The 24,595-nt window shown below is 34.6% G+C and overlaps 1 protein-coding gene across 5 annotated transcripts in view; it reads left to right on the plus strand.

Moving 5' to 3' along the window:
- LOC117170223 (pre-mRNA cleavage complex 2 protein Pcf11) overlaps nt 1–24,595 on the plus strand; it is a 196,582-nt gene that overhangs the window by 159,665 nt on the left and 12,322 nt on the right. For all 5 annotated transcript variants that reach the window (XM_033356838.1, XM_033356840.1, XM_033356839.1 and 2 more), the window contains one exon: nt 21,008–23,454. In XM_033356838.1, the coding sequence (XP_033212729.1) occupies nt 21,008–23,454 (2,447 nt within the window). The remainder of the gene's footprint in view (nt 1–21,007; nt 23,455–24,595) is intronic.

The following is a 24,595-nucleotide window of genomic DNA, read 5'->3' on the forward strand; positions in this document are numbered from 1 at the left end:
TCTTGGCCACGTCGAGTCTCCCCCAAGGGTCGCACATGGGTTTCTTACTCTTTTTAATCGTCATAAATGATCTAAAGCAATCTATTCAGCATAGTAACTTCCTTTGTTACGCGGATGACCTTAAATTATATCTTAAAATTTCTTGCTTTATTGGTGCAGCTAAACTTCAAGACGATCTTGAAATAATTCATTTGTGGTCTTTGGAAAGCAACATGCCATTAAATATAAAAAAATGCCAAATTATATCATTCACAAAAAAGAGGAAACTAACTAGATTCTTTTACAACATCGAGGGACAACTTTTGGACAGAGTTCTCTTTGTGCGCGATGTGGGTGTCATCCTTGACTTTGCCCTGACTTACCTGGATCATCAATCTATGATTGTGAATAAAGTAGTTAAAGCTTTAGGTTACATTGCCAGAAACTCTAAGTCTTTTCAGAATCTTCTATTTCTTAAAACACTCTTATTTCTCGTTAGTCAGTCCTCATCTTAAAACGGCCTATATTATCTGGTCATCCTTCTATACGATCCATATGATGAAAATTGAACGAGTACAGAACAGATTCTTTAGATTTGCAGCTTGGCAGCTTGGTATACATAGAAATAGATTTGACCATGACTACATTTAACTTCGAACTACTTTAATTATACCTTCAATGCAATCCCGACTCTTAGCAGCAGACATGCGTTTTCTTTATTATGCAATTAATGGTCATATCGATTCTTCACAAATTCTAGCCCTGATGTCGTTCTCTGCTCCTACTCTCTCTCTCTCTCTTTCTCTCTCTCAGAGGCTCGACTCTACTCTTAGAGTTCCTTTTCATAGAACAAATTATGGCGGAAATAGTACTCTTACACGCATTTGTAGGGAAGCTAACCACTTTCAAGAATTAGATTTCTTCGACTCATGTTCATCTAGGTTTAAGAACAGACTTAGCGTTACTCACAGACTAAAACAATTTTTGATTGCCATGCGTTGACTGGCTCGAGCGCTATTTCGTTCACTAATACAACTTTTATATTAAGTTCATTTTATACTTAGTTTCCTTTTCATATGTTATAAAGGGTGCTGCCCGTTGAATGTTTAAAATAAATAAATAAAATCTATCCCATAATTATTCTTGAGAGCTACCGACAGAGCTGAAAAACAATCCTAACCTCAAAATAGTGTACACGCATAAAATTTTTATTCAGCACAATAATTTTTTCTTGTTATTATCTCTAAAAATAGTCCGGGGATGTCCGTTTCAATATTTATAGCATCTCCGAAATCAGTTTTTTTACAATTTCAATTTAAAAAAAAAAAAATGCCGAGGGAACTAAGCCCGATTTACCACACGACGAAGTATCACATGCGCCTAATTGTTTTACAAATATTGACAAGAAACATCAGATTACCATCAATAAGGAATATTTGAGTCTGAATCATGAAAAGCAACAATTTTTCAATTTAGTATGTACACGCGAGGATCTTAAAATACAATCTGCTTCATCTACGCAAGATTGTAATTTTACATGAAACATCATGTAAGAAATCGATCAAGAGAAATAGTAACGGTTTGCAAAGCATTTTTTCTCACTACGCTAGGATTTAAACCCACGGATGATAAAGCATTATTGACATTGTTACCGCTACCTAATAATAACGTGATAACGCTACTGCCAGATAAATCTGAACGTCATCCATAAAAAAATAAGATAAATGTAAGGATTTTTGTGAAGAGCGCTCTGACTCGCCAGTCTCACTGGATTTTTATCGCAAATAAGTACAAATAAATGAATATCCACTTACTAAGTCGGAACATGAAGAATGTGAGAAGTGTGAATTTGTTGATTTGCATAATCTTTTACACCATAAAGCATCATTGGATCCGGATTGCGAAACTCGTCAATCTTGGCAGAAGCATATTCAAGAAGATACGATAAGTCGGGGAAAATATAGGACATATGGAGCGTAAGCCAAGGCTTTGCTGGTAGGGGCCAGCATCAAATAGTATAAGTAAAAGAAATACGTTCGGTCAGACGTCGGTATCTAAGTGGTTTAGTGTAATTTTTTATTTCAACCGATTTCAAACGATATTACACTAGCTAGAAATGTGCTGGATATAGCTGGCAAGCCATAAAAGACGCTCTTCCCGGAGAGAAATACGGCCGGGAACTTTGTACTTTCGGGTACATAATTAATTCTAATAAGATTTCGGCTGAATGCATTAAAATTAATTTCTTCGAACTAGGTTATACATTCATGAGTGCTGACAGTTTTCATCACCAGGTGATGAACTTGATGTATCAGACAACTTTAGATGGAGTCTTATTCTTTGAATTTTCTAACAAAAAAAAAGGGAATTGAAAATATATGTAAAATTCCAAAATCTGGGTCTCAGCTTTGCGGAATCGAAAAAGTACCAAGAAGTATGTTAAAAACTTCTCTTTCTCTTATGCCGGCAATTCGTCACTCTTTTTGGTAAAATTTGGTCTTTGATGAGAAAAAATGAATAAATAGTAGTTAAATAAAACTCTAAATCTAGTTTTCTACTTGTAACTAATATTGTTAACATGATGAATAAAAATATTTATTGAAAAATGCAATATTTTTTATTTTTGTTCGACTTACAACAGAATTTTCGTATGAATTATATAATTTATAGTAAAATTGAGTTAAGAACGCTGTGCCGTTTAGTAAAATAACGTCAGATACAGCCTTTTTGCTTATGGCCGCTAGAAAGTGTTATAACCGGAAAGGCCGTAAACACTTTTTCATGATGGAAAAATATTTTATTTTTTTATTTTCAATCATTTTATTTGAAAGAGAGTGTAAGGTAGGTGTTATCGAACTTTATACAACGCAAAAATATTTATCTAGCGAGAAACGGCGAGCAGTTGAAATTTAACCTAACCATTACATGGAAATGTCATTTTGCAGACACGGACACTCTTACTTATGCCGGAAGATTATGGTGCTGAGTTTTTACAGGGGTCCGACGCAGTAGAATAAACAAATTCCCTGTCATTTTCCAATTCATTCTCCCCTCACAAAAAAATTAATGGACATTGAAATTTCAAAATTCGAACGGTAGATAAAATGGTCGTTTTGCGTAAGAATCTGTTAAGAATAGTTTATTTTCTAGTATGGCTGATACAAGACTGACTTCTTTGCTCCCATATCGAACGGAAGAATTGATCTATGAATACAATCGCCATCTATGAATGTGACTAGCATCGTGGCGCGAAAATTCAAAATTGTGAAACCAAAATATATTGACTACAGCTCGGCCAATCCTGACAAATGATCGCCCCGATCGTCTTTGAGCAGAGTCATTGTGTATCTGTCCCATGGACGCATTCTATCAGAACTATACAAACTATAAAAAGGTTTTTAAGTTATTTAAATACCCATAGATATCTCATATTAGATAACCATCATTACGCAAGACCTTCTTTACTTCTTAGAGTATTTAAGTTTAGTTAACAATTTTTTATTGATATATTTTTTGGTGACCACATTTGGTATAATTTTGTAATCGCTACCTTTGTATTTGGTAGGATACTTGTGTTTTTCTTCGAACTCTTGTTTGTTTTTCAATCTAATTTTCTCGCAAATTACGTCGGTTTTTTCACGCAACGTAGTTTTTAGCTTGGGTGGTTCCTTTTCGCTCTCAATTGCAAATAAAATATTTCTGAATTCTTCGTCAGGTAGCCTATTTACAGTGTTCATTACAAATTTCGTATTTTCTAGTCCCTTTTCCAATCCCAAGACCCAGCTATTTGAGACAAAGTTGATCTTAAAAATCTAAATACACGTTCCTCCCTACCATTCACGTGAGAAGTTCCAGTTGCTACTTTGATATGTTTAATACCGCTTACAGTCAAAGACTGATCAAATTCCTGAAACGTGATCTATCGGGAACCAAAGAACTCATTTTACCGTAGTGATGAATATAATTATCAATTTTCGCTATTGCTTCTTTTTCCTGATGTCGACTTGACAGAGTAGAATAACACAAATTTTGTATAACCATTCACAACCAGGATGACATGCTTATAGCCAAGACTCGCGGATATCAAGAGTCTTTTGGCTCTATCCCACGTATGTAATTCACCTTCGCTTTAACCAAATGGCACATAGTACACTAAACACTTTGAGCAATTACCCACATATTTTTTTACTTTTTTACGCAACTCTGGGAACCAATACACTCTCAAGACGAATTCGACAGTTTTATCAAACCCCAACGTGACCGTAATCGTCATGACAAGATGTAATTACAGTATTGATTATAGGTCAGGTACAGAGAAAAGAGAAGAATCCTTGTACTTTCTGAAGAGCAAACTATTACGTATTTCGTTACCTGTCACTATCTCCCTGCTCTAACGATTCGCGAATTTCTTTCAGTTCTGGATCAGACAACTGTTCGTGCATAAGCTTTTGTTCGAAGGTCAAAGGCTCTAGTACAGAGACTGCACGGCTAAGAGTATCGACATGCCTGATACGTTCGAAAACTGTTTTATATCATAAGAGAAAGTTTGAAAAAACAAGACTCATCGGCTAATACTCGAATTCATCTTTTTTTTATTCAGAGCTTGTTTTATCGCATAAAATTTGGCTAGCATCTCAAGTTCGTAGCTGTGGTATTTGCTTTCTTACTCGGTAGTTCGTCTTCTACAAACAAAATACGGGATGTAAATAATCATCTTTTTTACGCTGCAAAAGAATAGTCCAGAATCCTAACCCGTTCTCATATGTGTATAACTCTATATAAAGAGTATGGCTGCAAACATGTAAGGCAGGCTCGATGGTCAAATAATCTAATAAAGTCTCAAAATCTCGCATCTCTTTTTCCTCGATAACAAAATTCGAATCCCTTTTTTAAAATTTCGTACAACGTTTTAGATATCAAGGCAAAGTTGGGTATATAACGATGTAAAAAACGAACCAGCCCTAGAAACTGCTGAACATGTGTCGCACTTTTCGGTAAGGAATATTCTAAAATCGCTTTGACGCGTTCTTGGCTCGGTTGAATCCCATAACTACTCCTAATGAGTTAATCCAAGTTTCCGATTTCTAAAACAACAAAAATTCAGTTGTCTTAATTTAGTTTCGATTCTTGTGGAAACCATATTTCAGGTCAAGTTCTGCAAACTAAACTAGACATGCCCAAGATGGAGAAATTCCCGTCAGCCACACATGTTTTGCGCTTCCCACTATTTCGGCTGGAGAGCGAGAGTGGTGGTAGACGCGTGCTTAACACTCTCATCTCAGACCCAAGCAGCACCGCAGATACGAAATATCTGACAGGGTGCTTGGGGCGACTAACTTTTCAATGTAAATTTGCAATAGTGAATAGAGTTTTAATTATTTTATTTTAGTATTTTTACATTTTTTGATAATAAATGTGATTAAAAATAGAATTGTACAAAGGTTTTCTTTTTTGTACAAATGTGCATTGTTGAATATTTTAGTATCACCGTTTTTTACAGTGTGCATATGATGTATAGAAATATTGGGTGATACTTTTTGCAGTATAACAATTTATTAACATCATGCACAAGGTAGAAATATACGTTACAGAAATGAAATATAATTAAAACATCTGAATCCTATTCCGTATCAATAAATTCAGATATGTTCTACTAAAACCAAATATTATATGTGTTAAATACAATGCTCGAAATTGAATTTGAGTCTACTACGTTGATACGTTTAAGTTTAAAAATTTACTTCAAGTCTCTAAGTTTGAAGACTTTAAGCTGGGGTTTAGGTTGGCGTTTACAGTTTTCACCGTCAAACTACCTGCGTATCATCAAGATAGGTAATATTTTGAGGCAGGATATATTTTTATAGTTTGAGAATAGTGAACTGCATTATTTATATTTAGAAAAGCATAAGTGGGAGGCAAGATGGAAGGTAATTATAACTTTTTTATTTCAAATAGACCACTGATAAATAGGTATTTAAAATGACTGAGCTTGAAAGTATGATGTGAAATCTCATTCTCAATGGCTGATTTATTTGGATTATTTGTTAAACTTTAAAAAGTATCAGTCAACCACAACTGTAATATTAAAATATTGAATAATGTAAAATAAGTCAATACTTTGCACAAATATCATTTAAATTACATTATTGGAAAACAGATTTAAACATGCTGAAATAGAATAATTAAAATTCTAGTCACCATTACAAATTTATATTGGAAAGTTAGTCGCCCTAAGCGCCCTAACAGATATTTCGTATCTGCGGTGCTGCTTGGGTGGGAGAGTAGCGCAGCTAGGCACGAGTCTACCACCACTCTCGCTCTCCAGCCGAAATAGTGTTAAGCGCAAAACATGTGTGGCTGGCGGGAATTTCTACAGCTTGGGCATGTCTAAACTAAACCTTACCATGGAGTCGATCTGTAATATCGTCTACGCGTGCTAGAGGGAAATGCGCACGTGTGGTTATTTTGTTCAATGCACGAAAATCGACGCATAACCTGAGTTTTCACCTTTTTTTTCTTATTTAAAACTATTGAACTACTATCATTGGATTGTCTCGATCTTACGTATCCTCCCAAAAGTCCCGAAATAATTTCACATAGTTTTAAAAATTCGACCCATGACAATCTACGCAGTTTAAACTAAAAAGGCTCCTTAGAAGTTAGATTGATTCCCATCTCAAAAGAACTTACACTAGAAATTTCGGGTTTCTCGCGATATCTGTCTAGTAAACTTTTCAATATTTTTATGGTCGCATGAAACTTTAGATCCAATTTGACTCACTGGCAAATCAGTTAATTTATCAGGCTCTTGCTCTACAAGATTAATGAACATGATATCATTCTCCGAAACTTCGTATTCAAAAGTTACCGTTTTACGTCTTATCATTACCATTATCAAATAAACCATTACCAAATAAAAAGCTTTTATAAAATACTTATTGTCTTGTGCGTCTGATGTCCTTCGAAACAGGCTCAAAATAACTTTTGGGGTGCAATTCATGACCGATTTTGGAGTTTTTTTTAGAAAATTTGCAGGCATTCAATTTTGAATAGAATTATGAGTGTCGATTTTTGAATTTTTGTGTTTTTAAACTTTTATGTTAATGCAAAAAGAGGAAAAAATGTCGCTTTTATTTTTTATCTTGACAAATTTTTTCCCTGCTCAATATCGCTTGAATTTGATGCACAGGGGTGCATGAATGATAAAAAAATGTTGACTTTTTAAGTTAATTGTTGTAAACCAATTATATTAATAAATAGCCAAAATCATGGATTCTTCGCACGCAAAGTATAATTGTGCCTTAAAATTGCTTGCCTTTACCGTAAAAATGAAACTTTATCATGAATATTTGTCACTTGATATTTGTTTATATATATATATTTTTAAATTATATAAAAAAATATCTATTATCGGTATTTATGGGCAAAACAGAATCGTTTTTTCTTATTCTGTACAAACAATCTTTTTAGTGATTTTAATTGAAGAAAATTTGTCAACGGATATTTGTTTATAATTTTGTTCAACGAATTATATAAGTAAATACCTATTATCGGGATTTATAAGAAACAAAAGAATCGTTGTTTCTTCTTATTCGGTACAAACTATCTTGTCAGTGATTTTAATTAAATATAATTTGTTATCCTACATTTTTAAAATAATTTTTTTACATAAATTATATAAACAAATGTTTATTATCGGAATTTCCTGGCAGAAAATTGCGTCTTTTTAGCTAATTGTCTACAAATACAATTGGCTATGTTGGTTAGTTATACAAATTTATCATTAAATATTTTTTATTTATAATTATTATTATTCTGATATTTTTTCTTATTTTTTAAACAAATGGTGATTATCGATATTTACTGACAAAATATTGTTTTTGTGCTAATCGTATTCTAGTTAATGATAATATTAATTCCGGAGTGCTTAATCTACAACCTGCAGCTCAAGAGCCCTGGGTACAAGGACAGTATCATTCTGTTTCCAATTTCTTCTTAGGTAAGACAAGTACGCATCTGATGAGGTCAGTGTTGGTTTCTAATTGACTGCATTTTCTAGTGTTAAACTCACAAAATCGTCTGAAGTCCTTGTTTCGAGCTTTTTGTGCTTTTTCGGATATCAGAACAATTGAAATTAAAAAGGACTCAATTATTTTTTCACCATATAAAAGAATTTTGTTAACGGTTGATCACAGGTAGAAACATTTGTGCAGATCTACATATAGCTGAGCATATTGAAAAGCGCAGGAGAGCAATATTTTCTTTCCGCTATTGCTTTTTGATTCTCCTCAATCACATAATTTTGCTCTGATATAATTCAGTAAATCACATAAGTTTTTATCACTTAACGCGGAGTTTTGAATTGAAATATTACACAAATTTTTAATGGGTACCTTAAGGGAAGTCATATTGAAGATTAGACCAATAATTAATCAACAATTAAGACTCCAGTTCGTAATTTAGTTAAATATTTCTTTAGCCAGTTCCTTCTTTATTAGACTTCAAAAAAGTTCAGAACTAAGCCTTACACCTTATGAATCAAAAATGCATTTTATTAAATACGTGGGCATACTTACAATTAACCTATTAACTATTAACCTAAAAAAATAACGAAAAATCGAAGGTCTATGAAGAAACTAATTAGAACCTCATTTAATGTTCGCAACTTAATTTTTAATTAATATTCATAATGGATTCAAAAATAAACGTAAAAATTATGAGAAACGAATTTTCTATTTACAGGTATCTGAAATCAACTTATCTATGTTTTTTAATATCGAAGAACTATAGGACGGAATCAATGTTCTCTGCTCGAATATTCTACATAGAATTTCGGAAAAATCTGTTGCCAACTGGTCCCAAGTTCACACTGGTTTTTCCTTTTTTTTCATTTCAGTTATACATAACTTCGTCAGAAACAAAAAACAAACTTTCACCTGTTTGTTTTTTGTTTCTCATGAAGTTTTGTGCAAATCAAATGAGAAACAAATGAAAAACTAGTACATTTGGGACCACTTTGGTCACTGAGCAAAAAACCACCTTTTTCACCACTAAATTCTGATAATAAAGATTTATTTAAATAATTCATTTAAAAAAATTATATACAAATATCGGCTAAAAAATTTTATTTAGTTAAAATCACTGACAAGATAGTTTGAACAGACTTTTTTTGCCCGTAAATGCCGATAATAGGCATTTGCGTATATAATTTGTTGAACAAAATTATGGGGCGCTGCTGTAGCGTAGTCAAGAATAGACGCGTGTCGTTTCGCGTTGCCTTTCGCCGCGAAATTCAGTGGTTTTACCAAAATTTGACGAGGAGCTATAAAAATCTTCAAAAAAGTGTGTACTCAGGGTCGACAGAAGTTGTGTTTTACTTTTGCTGTGTACAAATTTAACTAAAATAAATAGAAAAAACCGATTCGTGTTTGCCTTCATTGGGAATTAATTGAGTCGAGTGACGTCACATTTGTGCCAGAGCCACCTTTGTTCCGTACTGCAAGTTCTGACTGATCGAGTAGAGATGGGAGATAGCATCGATAAAAACAAGAAGCTAGAGAAAAAGGCAATCTTTCAATTTGAAGGAGTCCTTGAATCCTAGAAAAACTCAATCCTAGACAGTATTGCGGATAATGTCCATGAAATTGTAAAAAAGGAGATACAGCCCTTGAAAGGCGAATTAGAAGATTGCAAAAACGAAATAAAGGACCTGAAAATAATTAATGAAGATCTGAAAGGCCAAATCGAAGTAATCAGGCAAAGAAATGAGAAGGCAGGTAAAAGAAACAACGTTATCATATTCGGACTAGACGTCCCTACCAACCCTAATAAGCTAGTAGATCACATAGTTATATTTATTAAAGACAAGCTTGATATGAAAATTGCGAACTCAGATGTTAATTACGCGAGATTTATGAAACAAGGGTCAGCGAGTTCAAGTGCCACAGTTATCCTATCATTTGATACACTATTCAAGAAACAGGAAGTTATGGGGATGAAGTACAAACTCAAGGTGATGAAGATTTTATCGCAAACGACTACAGCAAAGAGACAGTGGAAATAAGAAAACAGCTGTCACCACTCCTCAAAGAGAAAGAAACCCCTATGACATCGAGGAGGTTAAACGTTTTCTTCTATCAACAAACTCGGTAAAAAGAAAGAGATAGAAGTAACGACGATATCGAAGATTTAGAAAGGGAAGATATTGTAAATACTTAAGGAAACAAAGATGGAACTTGGATAAATACCAAAAAGGAAGTATTTTAAGAAAAGGGATGAACAGTTAAGAAACAGAATGGACCAATTTATATCTCTCAAAGCAGAAGAAAATAATCAGGGGAATAAGGCTTTCCGTCAGGATACCAGCTCACCATACAAACAATCATCCACGGAGAGGAAGGTCGACGGAGAGCACATATCGCTTTAATTTGCTGTTTTTGAATGTAGTTGACCTCAGGAATGTATTTGAACTAGATCGGAACAAGCAAAAATTTTTACTCTGATATTGTGTAAGTGGGATCAATGAAACTTGGATATCAACAATAATAGAGAAGAATCCAAAATTCCTTGATGGTTATCAAACAGTCTAGAGTTCAGCGAAAAGAGATCATAGTTTCGTTAGAGCGAGTCGAGGTATTGTTGTTTTATTAGAAAGCATTTTTAATTGTTAGAGATAATTAAGATCACAAACGTGGTTATTGGTTAAATTACAATAAGGAAATTTAAATCTTATAGTGGTTGTTATGTATTAGAAGCCCAAATTGGACTCCGAGTTTATAATGGACATGCTTATAGACTCTGTTCGTAATCTTTCAGTTAATGGTAGTACAGCTCCTTGCATAATTGGTGGGAATTTTAACTGTAGGGTGGGGAAACTTAACCAATTGGACTATTCTGTCACAGAGCACTCTGCTTTGACTAGTCACAGAGTAAGTAGTGATCCTGTGGTGAATTATAGAGGTAGGCTTTTAACAGGTGTCATTGAGTCTGAGGGCTTTTTGTTGGTTAATTGTAGGTCAGTGTGAGACTTGCCGGCTACCTCAACGTTTTTCAGGCAATCGGGAAAAGGCACCATTGATTTAATTTGGATTAACTTGGCATGTCCAAATTTGTTTTAAAACAGTAAGATAATTTCAGATCGTATTCATACAGAGTTCTTACCTAGTACAATTGAATTTCAAATTAACGACCAATCCATAGGCTATGCAGAAACTGATAGAAGTAAATTTTCAAGTAATGACATTCAGTTGTGCGAGTTCTATGGGTGGAAGTCTGAAAGGGCAGACAATTATAGTGCGTATCTTAAAAACCTTGAAATCACTCTAGATAACAATAACTCAATCGAAAATCTGAGCCTAAGATTAGAAGCAGTAATGAAAGTGGGCGCAATAAACGCAGGTCGTTGCAAAATAAGGGAAGTAAACGCAAAGTGTAAATACTTATAACAAAGCATGACAGGACGAGGAATATAAAGATTCTAAAATTAATCTGAATAAACTGTTAAAAAAACTAAATTAGAGGGTTTTGGAGATTCCGTTTTAGAGGAGTACACCAAGGTAAAAGTCTGTCATAAAAATTTAATTCAAAGTAAGAAAAAAGAAGTTAGAGAGAGAGGGATGTAGAAGCTCTTTCCAACATAAAAATTTCAAAGGGATTCTGGATGAGAATCAAAAAACGTAGGAGAGAATTTGAATCTTGCCCAATCAAAATTAATGAATGGGAGATATATTACAAAGCTAGTTGCTCAAGGGTAGTTTTATCTGAAAATTTATTAGAAAATAAAGAAGAAAACACGAAATTGGACAGGCCAATAGGGCTCGATGAGGTAGTGGAGAAGCTGAATAGGTTAAAAAACTGTACAAGTCCTGAAAATTTGTATCCTGAGGTTTTTGGGGTCGCTGAATCCGAATATGAAGTAAAAAATCATAAATGTAACATGGCGGGTCCAATATGGCGGACGAAAATACAAAAAACGGCTCGTTTTGGGTAATCTTGGTGCTTACGGGTTTTTGGGGTCGCTGAAACCGACAGTAAAGTCATAATTCAAAAGTACCGAGATTTTTTGTATTTTCGTCCACCATATTGGATCCGCCATTCTGAATTTTCGAATTTATACTTGAAATTCGGATTCAGCGACCCCAAAAACCTCCGAGTAAGACCTGAATGCAAAATCTGAGTAAGTTAAATATAAAAAAAGAATGTTGACGCATTTTGCGTCAATGCCACACAGGGCACGGAAAATTTTGACCTATTTTGCGTCAATGCCAACGAAGGGGTTAAGTAACGAGTTATGTGAAAACTTACCTGTAAAGGCTATTATTTATATGAGTGAGTTATTTAATAAGATACGCAACATAAAAAAAACACCGCAAGATTGGTGCAAGATAAAACCAAATCCAATACACAAGAAAGGGTCTAAGAGTGACCCAAATAACTATCGTCTAGTATCACTTCTAAATAACATAACAAATATCTTAACTCATATTTTAGCAAGCAGACTCCAGAACTTTGCCGAAAGAGGAAAATTAATTCCTGATAGTCAGGCGGGGTTTAAAAAGGGGAGAAGGTGTATAAACAATATTTTTAAACTGACAACTGCGATTCATACAATAAATAATAAAAGAGGCAGAACCCTTTTTGCAATCTTCGTTGATTTTAAACAAGCTTTCCCTTGGGTAAAGCACAGTAATCTTTGGTCAAAACTCCGGGGTCTGGGATTGAACAGTAAATTGCTTAGAACAATTAAGAAATACTATAAAACTATTACTATGTACTTTGTAATAAATGGCAAGAAAATGAAAATATTTGATGTTAAACAAGGATAGCCTCAGGGGGATTCTCTCAGTCCTATCTTGTTCCTCTTATTAATACGTGATATAGAAGAATTCTTTAGAAAACATGGAGCAGAAGGGGTAGGATTGGGAGGAATCCTTGAGGTGTTGTTACTGGCATTTGCGGACGATATCGTTATCCTGACTGAGTCTCCTGTGGATGTAACGATCTAGTTTCAAAAGTGGCAAAACCAAGATAGTAGCTTTCCATAAAAGCGCAAAGAATAACAAAGGTGGCAAATTTTTTTTCGGTGGAGAGGAAGTTGAGCTAGTTAAAAAGTACTGTTACCTGGATCATATCTTTAAGGCTTCAGGTGGATTCAGAGGAAATGCAGAACAATAGATAACTGAAGCAAATGTAGCATCAGGTACCTCCAGAAAGTTAGAGTTAGAGTGCGAATGCATAGCTATAGCGCTAAAATGGTGGATACAGTTGCTGGAAATTCCCAAAGATAGATTAACAAAAAGGTGTTACAATGGGTTACTTCAGCAGAACTCATTAAAAGCAAACTCACTTAAATATAATTGGACCTCACAGATAGAAAATATTCTGTAAGAGCCAGAGTCCCGAAATTACTAAAGAGTTTTTTGATGAGATAATGAACAAATTGCAAGAGAATCTTAGGAGTAATGATATCCTAGCAGCCCAGAATTCAAAGTTCTCCAATGTTTATAAGGACATTGTCTCATCAAATGATTATTTAGTAAAAAGTATAAACTTTAATAAACTGTGTTTATAAATAAATGAACATAAATAAATAAAAAGTGTTTTCTCGGCGGGAAATGTTTAGCTAAATTCTAGATATAAAGTTTCAGAGAGATATCGATAGCTTATTTTACTACACGATAAATGCACTATAGTATTAGATAAAAAGTAAGAAAAAAATTATTTGAAATTTTGTAAAGAAGATGTACCACCCCCTTGTAATTGGGCATTAACCTTTTTTAATTACAATAAATGGATTGGAAATATAATTTGAACAAAATTATAAACAAATATTGGTTAACAATTTCTCTTTAATGAAAATCACGGACAAGATAGTCTGTACAGAATAAGAAGAAAAAAACGATTATTTTTTTAGCATAAATGTCGATAATAGGCATTTGTTTATATAATTTGTTGAAGAAAAATTATAAACAAATATCGATGGACAAATTTTCTTCAATTAAAATCATGGAAGAAAGTTTGTACAGAATAAGAAGACAAAACAATTCTTTTTTGCCCGTAAATACCGATATAAGGCATTTACTTGTATAATTTGTTGAACAAAATTATGAAAAAATATCGGTTGACAAATTTTGTTCAATTAAAATCACTGAAAATATAGTTTGTACAGAATAAGAAGAAAAAACGATTCTTTCTTGCCCATAAATGCCGATAATAGGCATTTGTTTATATAACTTGTTTAAAAAAATCTAAACAAATATCAAGTGACAAATTTACATGATCAAGTGTCATTTTTACGGTAAAGGCAAGCAATTTTAATGCACAATTATACTTCGCGAGTGAACAATTGATAATTTTGGCAATTTGTCGACAATTTTTTTTTTAATTCATGCACCCCTTTGCATCAAATTCAAGCGATATTGAGCAGGGGATAAATTTTTAAAGCATAAACAAAATGAAACCGTCAAAATCTATGTTTTCTCCTCTTTTTGCATCAACATAAAAGATCAAATAAACAAAAATTCAAAATTCGGCTCTTATAATTTTATTCAAAATTTAACACTGAATTTTTCTTTTTAAAAAAATCAAGAAGCTGTAATGAATTGCGCCCTACAAGTTATTTTGAGCCCCGTTTTTTTTATCTCACCTAAATGTGCAGCGGCATGAGACCTGTTAATTTTGAATCTTTTAATTTATTTTCCGCAGCTTTAGTCGGTTTACAATTAGAACGATGTTCTCCATATTGCTTTTTAGCAACTCATGCCCGTAAATCGTTGCATGGCTAGTCTGTAGTAATTCTTCGTATTCCATCTAATGGATATATGAGCGTCTTATAATTTCCTGCTTGTGCATGCGTTTAACGAAAAAGAAGCCTGTACCCATTCTATCATATAATCAATCGACAATTCTTCTGCGAAGTCTCATTTATTAATTAAATTCAACTTATTTTGAAAATATGTGAAGAACTTCTCGACTACCTTCCAAACTCTGGCTTCCATCTTCTTTGTTCGAGTAAGCGGATCTTCACGACACTTGTAGACTGCTATTAACTCAGCTTTCAACTCAGCCCATTTAGTGTCCCCAATCTTGGGAACTTTTTAAACTGCACTTGCGTCGCGCCGTCAACCCGATTGGTCACTGTTATCGCGCTGGTTTTGAATTATATATTTAGATTCAATATTCATAAAAATAATGATTGAGAAATGCCCAAATAGAATTTTCCTAATCCTAAAATAAGATTTCGGAGTGACAGACAAAAAATTAGATTTTAATTAAAAAGAGGTTATGAATTCTGCGTTCAGAGAAATACATCATTTTTGTTGGTCTCAATGATTAATCTCGTCTCTGTAAAGTTTTGAAATTAAATTTTTGTTAATTCACAACAACATAACTTAAAATAAAATCACTAAAAATTTACAAAAATGAATTAAGAATAATTAATTACTATCCAGATAAATGTTATATCATACCTTTTTTTAATAAGTTGAAGAAGACCTGAATTACAATTACTAATTAATTATTGTATAAATATTATAAAACATATAATATTGTATACAATTAATCAAATTATATTTATAATATTAAAACATTGAAACATGTAAAATGCTAAATTAAAGAAAAAATCTTTTTTTTTAATGAAAAATGCATGATTTTTTAATCTGTTACTCAACAATTCTAATTTAGGGTCAAACATTACTTTGAATGTGTTTTCCAATCATTATTTATCATAAACATTAAATCTGAATATTTATAGCATTCAAAAGCAGCGCGCTAACAGCGACCAATCGGATGGTCGGCGCGACGCATGCGCAGCTTAAAAAGTTCCCAAGATTGGGGACACTGAGCCCATGATTTTCCAACAACTCCGTGAGTATTGTTGTACCATTCTATTGTACGCTTCTTCAGCCTTCTCGAAGCTTCAAGTTTCATAATATTGTCGGGGATCGCGTAAGCCTCCTGGATTTTATCAACTTGTCGAATCCATCTTTCGAAATCATCTTCGCCAAATAGTGGAATCTAATCTTCGATTTCACTGTATTTGGGCACTGTTGTCACCGTCCTCGTAGTCGCTGCAATATTATCTTCTACGTTTGCTATGACTGCTCCTTGTGTAGACTCCGGAATCTTCAGATCCAGCCACATTATGTACATCCTCATCTGTGCGTTTGCTTTCACCATATTGTCTTGTTCGAAAATTCTAAAACGTTCTCTAAATTACCCGTCGAATTTTCTCGAACGCATTGACGTCAGCTGTCGATTTTCTAACATGTCATCACAAACACTAAATTTCAATACAAAAGCCGTTATTTTTAACTCGGTAATTTTCTGTAAACTGGATTGCTTTTTACACACTTTGCTTACAGGATCAAGCCAATTCACGAACACGTCGGTTTTTTACGCCAATACACGTCGGCTTCTCGCACCGATCGCTCCAGAATCGAGTCGAACACGTCGACCTGTATTATCCTTTTGATTATCGCCCGAGGTGTAAACGTAATTGCGTCACGCTTCCATCCTTTATTCAATAGATTTTCAGTTTTTCCGAATACCCGAGGCCTCTCGAATCCCACTCCTGATAACTGTAGTAACCGAAAGAAATCTAAGTAAAGAATTGATCTATGACAATCAATCGCCATCTATAGATTTTGAACAATTTTAAATTAAATGCCTGTTAAATTACAGAAGTTGAAACTTGGCCGAGTGTTGGTGTTGTGGTATTTGAACCAATAAAGATAATATATATTTTCTTTTTGATAATTGTAGATCTTTTCATTCTCTTTTGAAATATAGCAAAACATTTTAATAATTAATAAAATGGCGGATTTTCTTTAAATTTAAGAATGAACAAATAACTTTCCAAATGTTTAAAATGATATCATTTTGAAACAATTTTAAGATCGAAACATTAAAAACATAACAATTTTCACTTTTGTTAAAAACTAATTTCCCAATTATTATTTATGCATCAAAGTTCAAAACATTGACTTGCAAATAAAAAATTTAACAAAACAAACAATTTAGTCTTAAATGGTTTAGCTTAGTTTATAAACTATTAATCGGACATGTACATTTGTTTAGCTACTAATTATTTCGAGTTGAAAAAGGTCAATTTGCTACGTTCAAATCCCTGTTATTAAATTATTAGTGTTCTAACATTTTTTTTATTATTTATTTATACCTTTTTCTATGTTTTTTTAGTGATAATTTATATGAGAACAAACATTATACATTTAACAATTTTTCCTATATTTAGGATGGCTTCTGGTGTACGTGGTAAAACAAATCGATATTATTTAAATCGCTTTAACGCTAGTGTTGGGTATTCAGAATAGCCTCCTGAAGTCTTTGTCGCGTTCCGGAGCTTCTTGAATATTATAGAGCTATGCAGCGCTCGCGCGTAGTTAAGCACGGCGGCGCCAGTCCTGTCGGCTGCCTTCTTCACGGCATCGAACAGCTGAATATTTATTTTTCATGCGTAGCCTTGATCATGCTAGCTTGTTAGGAGATAAGAAATGGTTTTTTTCTTACCATACTAATTAGTCCTCTGCTGAATCATAGCTCCAATTATAGCTTGTTTGTGTATAAAGATACAGCGCCAGAGCGTGAGCGTGTTTCTCAGAACCACGTTCTACAAATTAGCGGACACGATAACTCAAGACTTGTCAAACCGAATGACTTGCTTTTTTTTAGCGCTTTCATGCCGGCCGTTCTGCTTCTCGGTGCGGAGATGCGCCCTTATACCGTCAATGTTTGTGGCTCTGCAAAACTAACAAAACATTTTTTGTAAGAAATATCAGTAGACAAATCCTGAAAGTGCTGGCCTCACAGACCGATCCCTAAATCCCGTATTTTACCCTATATTTAGCTAAGGTCCCTAAATTACCTTATTTTCAAGATTTGGGCCCCATGGTCCATATTTGCAGCACATAATGGAACTTTAAAAAGAATGTATAATATGATCGAATTTATGTAAGTCACTTTTCTTTCAACAAATAACCCTATACCTATTTCTGAATAGTCTTGAATATTTTAAGAAATTTAAAAATATTCCAAGGGTTTAAAAAAATTAGTTTGATTAATTTGACGGGACTTCAAAGCGCTTGAAATATTTTATGATAAAGAATTTTCTCGAATTTTGGAAGATATGGAACGATTTTGCAGGACTTCCAAGGTTTTAAAATGTTCTAAAATACTTCACAGAATTTTATAAGGTTTCCAAAGATTTTAATTATTGTAAGGGGATTTTAAAGGATTTGTTTCTTATATTTTATCCCCTAGGAACTGTGAGGCCTGGAAAATGTCTAAAAGATCCATTGCTGTCTCGTCTTCAAAATCATCTGTCAAAATCCCTTTCATTTTCAGTCCTCTTCACCAGAGGCATCCCTTAGGAACAATAATAAAATGGAACAGATATCGGATAAATACGAGAAATTTAAAACCAAGCACAGAAATCTGTATATGTGTCTGTGACCCATGTCTCACATATTTGTTCACAGGCTTAAGACGATCTGAGGGTACCGCAGCCTGCTTGATCCCTCGGGGACCTGGTTCTATTGTTCAGCGCTGGTCTGGATCTCGAAGCGTTATGGCTCTCAACCGGCGCCGTCTGCATTATGTTACACGAGTACATTTAAATGGAATAGTGTGTGTTTAAATGGAATGGCTATCTGACTGATAAAGCGGGAGTTATCAGTTAGTTAACTGTCGGCCGGCGAAAGTGTCCAGTAACGGATTTATCTAGCAGATAAGCACGAAATGCAGAAAAAGTGAGGTTAGACAATGCTGTCAAAATAGAATGTGGAAATGTTTACGATGTTGATTTTGGTGATAATTTCGACCACGATATTGCAGAAATTGCCGACATTACTAATTGCATTATAAATAGAAAACCGTATACGCTTTATGTACGCGAAGCTCTTGTTTCATAGTTGTCCAATTTCAGACTGTTTCTTATGAAATTACAGAACAAAAAAAAATAAAAATAAAACCGTCAGCAAAAGATGTGAGGATCCATTGACTGGTTATGTTTATATTCCTTTACAGTAAAATAAAAAACTCCAATTTTGAAATAAAATTTCGTTCGAGTTCTTTTTAGAGAAAATTTTTCATAAACACGGGAATCAAAGAAAAATAATGTATAATAACCCTGAATAATAACTCTAGTTTCATGTGCTGAAAAATGCACATATCTGTAATATTCACAGAAAGACCAAGTAGTGCTCTTCTTCTGTTTATTAATAATTACTAATATCACAGATTTACAGCAGCAACACTGTTATGTAATGATGGCGCTATTTCTGCGGAGGGTCAACGTCACAGAAGTTCCAGTGACTTAAAAACATGAAAAGTACTAATATTCCCTATATCTCCCTATATAATTGAAAGATAACTATCCAACACATGAAATACAGTCGATCAACCCGAAATCATTATCTGTCAGATAAACCGTCCGATAAATTTAATCTGCTGGATAACTATCTGACACTTTATATAGAGGTGGATCACCAGGCCCTTAAAGAACTTTTTATACTATTTATACTAAATTAAATATGTATGGAACCTAATTGCTAACGAAACATGCGGGTTTTTAAAATGATTTATAGAAGTTTTCAACCATTTGCATACTTCCTTATAGTTTGTAGTTTTTTTATGATTTGCCTTTTTTAGTAAAAAATTATTTTTTTGTGGTTGAAAATTAATTTATTTGGTAGAGAATTACTTTTTTAAAAGTAAAAATCAATTTTGAAACCAAAAATGTAAATAAATTTGGTGTCGAAACTGTCTAGTATTAAGGAATTTTCCTCAACAATAACCATTGAACGTAATTGTTTGGGATACACTGCCCGGTCTATAATTTCAGATATCAGGATGTTACTCAGAGCGTGGTTATCGGAAAATAAAGAACAAATTGGGGGAGTGGAAAAAACGGTTGACATTTTTGAAAGCGCGTTTGGAAAATGAAAATATAATCGAGGAAGGAAAAGACAAACTAGGTGGGTGGTGGGAGGCGTTGACAGGGAATCCAAAAAGTGTTTTTTAGAGTAGTTAGAAATCGGAATACGAATACCTTACACGATATCATCAAAGACAATGTTTTAGCGGATACTAATATTATAACGGACTGTTGGAAAGGATATTGTGGCGTAGATCGTATTCACTACACACACTCTACTGTACACTAGGTTCCGTTTAAATGTCCCCTGTAACATAATGCAGAAGCCGTCGGTTGAGAGCCGTCCAGCTTCGAGGCCGATCCAGCGCTGAACATTTGAAAAGGGTCTCGGAGGGATCAAGCAGGCTGCAGTACCCTCAGATCGTCTTAACCCCATTCGTCTTCAATAAATTCGTTTAAAAAAGCGTTTAGTACATGGCCTTGACAAGAAGTTCGAAAAGTTTTTAAATAACATTTTCGGTGGAAAAAACGACGTCTGTCATACAAAAATGGTTAAAAGAAATTTTGTAGCGCTTTTTAAAAGCTACAATTAAATTTTTTCATAACATTTTAAATCATAGAAACAGAATCGCTGGTTAAGGAATGCTAATTAACGATCTCGTTCTATCTTTTAAGACCTGAAAAAGGGGTTCCAAAAATTAATTAGATCTAATCTGTTTATCCAGCTGTATTCGTCAAAACTTGTTTTTCTTCTCTTCAGGGGGTCTCAACACGTAAGGATCACTTGAAAAACTGAATTCTGAAATTTCAGATAAATCTAATATTTTTTATCTAAATGGTGAGATTGTAATAAAACATTACTTTAAAGCTGTAGGCAACCGATTTCTTACAAGAGTGTTGTTTACATTTTCTTCGCAAAAATCATCATCTATCATTTCTAAAAAAATTAAAGACAAATAAGCCGCTTTAAAAGCTGAAATCCTTACTTAGATAACTGCCTTGTTCATTTATGAGCTTTATATTCGTGATAACCTGAAGGTGGCCACCTTCCTAGGATTCCCGAAATCTGGTCTACTTCAAGATTTCTGACAGTATAACTGTAAATATTTGTCTTATTATACTCTTATTTGATTTTAGATTATTTGGAAATGAAGACGTTGATTTACGAATGCTTACTAATCCCAACGCTGGCCGTCCACCGACGCCGCCACCACCTGTAATTTCTGGAGACGAAGGAAAAGACAGTTGGGCGAAGCTAAAAACTCCCTCGAAGAGTAACGACAGAGACAAATCCGAAAAGCCTCTCTCTGAAGATAAACGAGATCGTGACCGTAGCAGAGATCCTCTTGGAAGGCCTCGGCTATACAACAAGCTTCCCGACGATCCCAAGGAAAGGCGCAGAACACTATCCAATGATGAGCAAGATCCAAGGTTTAGTCGTAGAGGGCGAGATACCGACAAGCACGAGAGAAATCCTGAAAGAAATATTGAAATAATCTTGAAACAGGCAGCTGAGCAATTGAGTCAAGGCGCGATCACGAAAGCTGACTACAATAAATTGATACAGGAAGTTCTGCATATGAGTGAAGTACAAAAACTGAAGGCAGCTCAACGTCAAGAGAAGGAAGTGGGTTCTCTAGTCTGGGAGAAGGGAACTAATATGGATATGAAGAACAGGATGCCCGGATTCCCTATTAAAGATGAACATCACAGGAATGATTATCCCAGCGTAAGAAACGAAGGAGGTCCAAGGTGGCAAAATCAACCATGGCAACGACCTGGACCTTGGGCTCATCCTGCAGGACCTCCTTTTGGTGGGCCTCAAGGTCACTTTAATCCTGATTATAGACCTTTAGGTCCCTGGCAAAACCCTAGGCACTTTAGTCCAATAAGGCCCGACTTCCAATTCCACGGAGGCTTCAATCCTAACCTAGGTCCACGAATGGGGCCTGGCATGATGGGTCCCATGGGCCCGAATGGACCAATTATGACCAACATGATTCCGAATGGTCCCCTTGGACCATTGGGCATGGGAAACGCACCTTTACCGATTTCTGGCATGGGACCCGGATCAATGATGATGAATGGTCCCATGGGGAAAATGATGCATCCAAATATTGCACCAGTGGGTCCGCCTGTGCGAAACTCTTCACCCTCCTCTACGCCTAAGTATGAGCACGATCAAAACGAGGATGATTTCAACGGAGTCTCGATTAAAAATGCGTCATTTAATCGAGAATTGCCAATTCCTGATCAAAAAGTCTTAGACGAAATATCTCATGATGTTATGAGATCGATAAACATCGACGGCATTCCGAGGGAAATTCGATATTACGGACACACTGCTGTTGTCTTTTTGAGTTGGGATGATCCAAGGGAAATTGGCTTCCAGGATGGAGTACGGAGAGTTCTGATTGATGAGATCGAAACTATTAATTGTGAATTTAACGAACCATTTAAAGAATTCCATTGCATGGGAGAAGTCCACAGGATTAAGTTGGGAGGACCTACGAGGGAATTGTACGTCGACGATTGCTGGTACGAATGTTATTTTGGAGGACCTGCAATTTCGATCAACCTAGGTGGCAAAAAAGTTAGTGTCAAATTGGAAGGTCCATCGCCTCAGGTAAAAATTGGCACTGTGAAGAGAACAGATTTGGTGGTGGCGAAAATAAATCTAATTATTAATGCCAAGAATATGGTGCCTGTGTTCTTGGATGCAAAGCCTCAAATATTTGAAATTGAAGGTACACCACACACCTTGGAGTTTATTGATGCTTTGCAAACTGTTTTGTTAAATGGACGTCCATTTAAGGTGGAATTTGGAGGTTTGCCAAAGCCTATAATCGTAAGAGATAAGAAGCATTTTATTCGGTTTTCGGTATTACCGAGAGGTATTCGAGCTGGTTATGTCAGGATTATGGGGATGAGAGGAGAAGGTCCTGTAGATTCGCCTCCTGTTTCTCCACGATTGAATCAGAACGTGATCATCGAAAATGCACCGGCTTCAGTATCATTGCCCTCGACTATTGAGCATGATTCTGCGTCTCAAGATGGATCTGATTTCATTTCAACTACTTCTAAACCTGATCTGCAACTGGACATGTTATCATCAGTTTTGCCGTCAGCTATGGCACCATCTTCTGGTCTATCATATCAAGCAGAACCAGTTGAAAATCCACCAGCACCACCTCCAGTTTTAAATTTAAATTTGAATATGGACGAGTTATTTCAAAGGCTCGTTGAAACTGGTATTGTTGCAAATCTTTCGGAGCCAAAGAAACAAGAAGAAACGGAGAAAGAAAAACCGGAAATTATTCCCGTGTCGTTTAGTGATGATAAATCGTTAAAAGTCAAGCAACCTGCGGTTATTGGATTATTATTCAACGGCATGCAGTGCAGCTCTTGCGGTTCAAGGTATGCCACACCTGAACTGACGTCTAGATACAGTCAGCATCTGGACTGGCATTTCAGACAAAATAGGAAGGAAAGAGACTCAGCAAGAAAAGCACATTCTCGAACATTCTACTATGATCTCAGTGACTGGACCCAATATGAAGAAGTAGAAGATTTAGAGGACAGAGGTGAGTCTCTTTATAAAACTGTAAATAAACAATCGTTCCTTTAGTTTGTATTAGTATTCCTCGCTTTATTGGTTATTTATAATTGGAGTATGGTTCTTTCCAAAATAAGAAATCACTTTTCCAATGAATCAATCTTATACTTCGTAAAATTATAATTTTATATATATGCTAATATGTTTTTTTTATATTATTTTTAATTTTATGTTGAATATTGATTGCCGACCAGACACAGCTCTGGTATCAGTGATACTCACATACTTCTTCTGCTTACATAATTTGTGAGATTTCTTCAAGTCAGCAGTGGGAGTTGGAAAAAGAAGAAGCTTGATAGTATAAAGTTTTTGAAAAATGTTGAATCATTCGGTTAAAAAGTAAAAAGATGTAAAGCAAGTAAGATTATAAAATTGTAGGGTAAATTGCATCTGAATCAGACTCTAGGACGAACACAGGCTCAGTGATAAATGAATAAAAACAATTAAAATTTTTGAACATCTCTGCTGTCCCAACTAAGAGCATGCTAAGTCGCACTGACCATAAGGGCCATAGCCGTCCTTATCACAGGGATTACTGACACAGAGTTGACCCTTTTTTTTGTAGTTTTTTTTTTTTAGAACGTGACGTCAGGGCAACTTGAACGCCGAGGGTCTCACTCGAGTCAGATCAGTTTACTCTCACTCCCATCCAACACTTTCCCTGATCCCTTGGATTTTTTTAAAATTCGAGTAAGATCTTTCAATCAACGCAGATTATGAAATGAAGGCGAGGGTCCCTTTCCTCTCACTCTATCGTGCGGTGCGTTTCTCTCTTGAATTAATGGAGTATTCAAACGTAAAGCTCTTGCAAACATCTGTCTATCTATTTCTTGTTTTTATTAGGGCATCTTGGAGTATTAAAAAAATTATACACTTTTAGCTAATTCAATTTTTTATTTTTTAAATAAATAAAATCACGAGAATGATTCATTGATATTCGTTTTTTACTCATAGGCAAATGTAATTACATGTTCATAAAGTAATATTATTTAAATCGGATAAGGCTCATTACACATCAATTGACAAAGATAAGATAGTACTCCATATGTTATACAAAAATAATTAAATTTGTTTATAATATTTAAAAATTACATCAATTGAATTCTACC

This window comes from Belonocnema kinseyi, chromosome 3 (assembly GCF_010883055.1).
Source record: "Belonocnema kinseyi isolate 2016_QV_RU_SX_M_011 chromosome 3, B_treatae_v1, whole genome shotgun sequence".
In the NCBI taxonomy this organism is placed as follows: Eukaryota; Metazoa; Arthropoda; class Insecta; order Hymenoptera; family Cynipidae; genus Belonocnema; species Belonocnema kinseyi.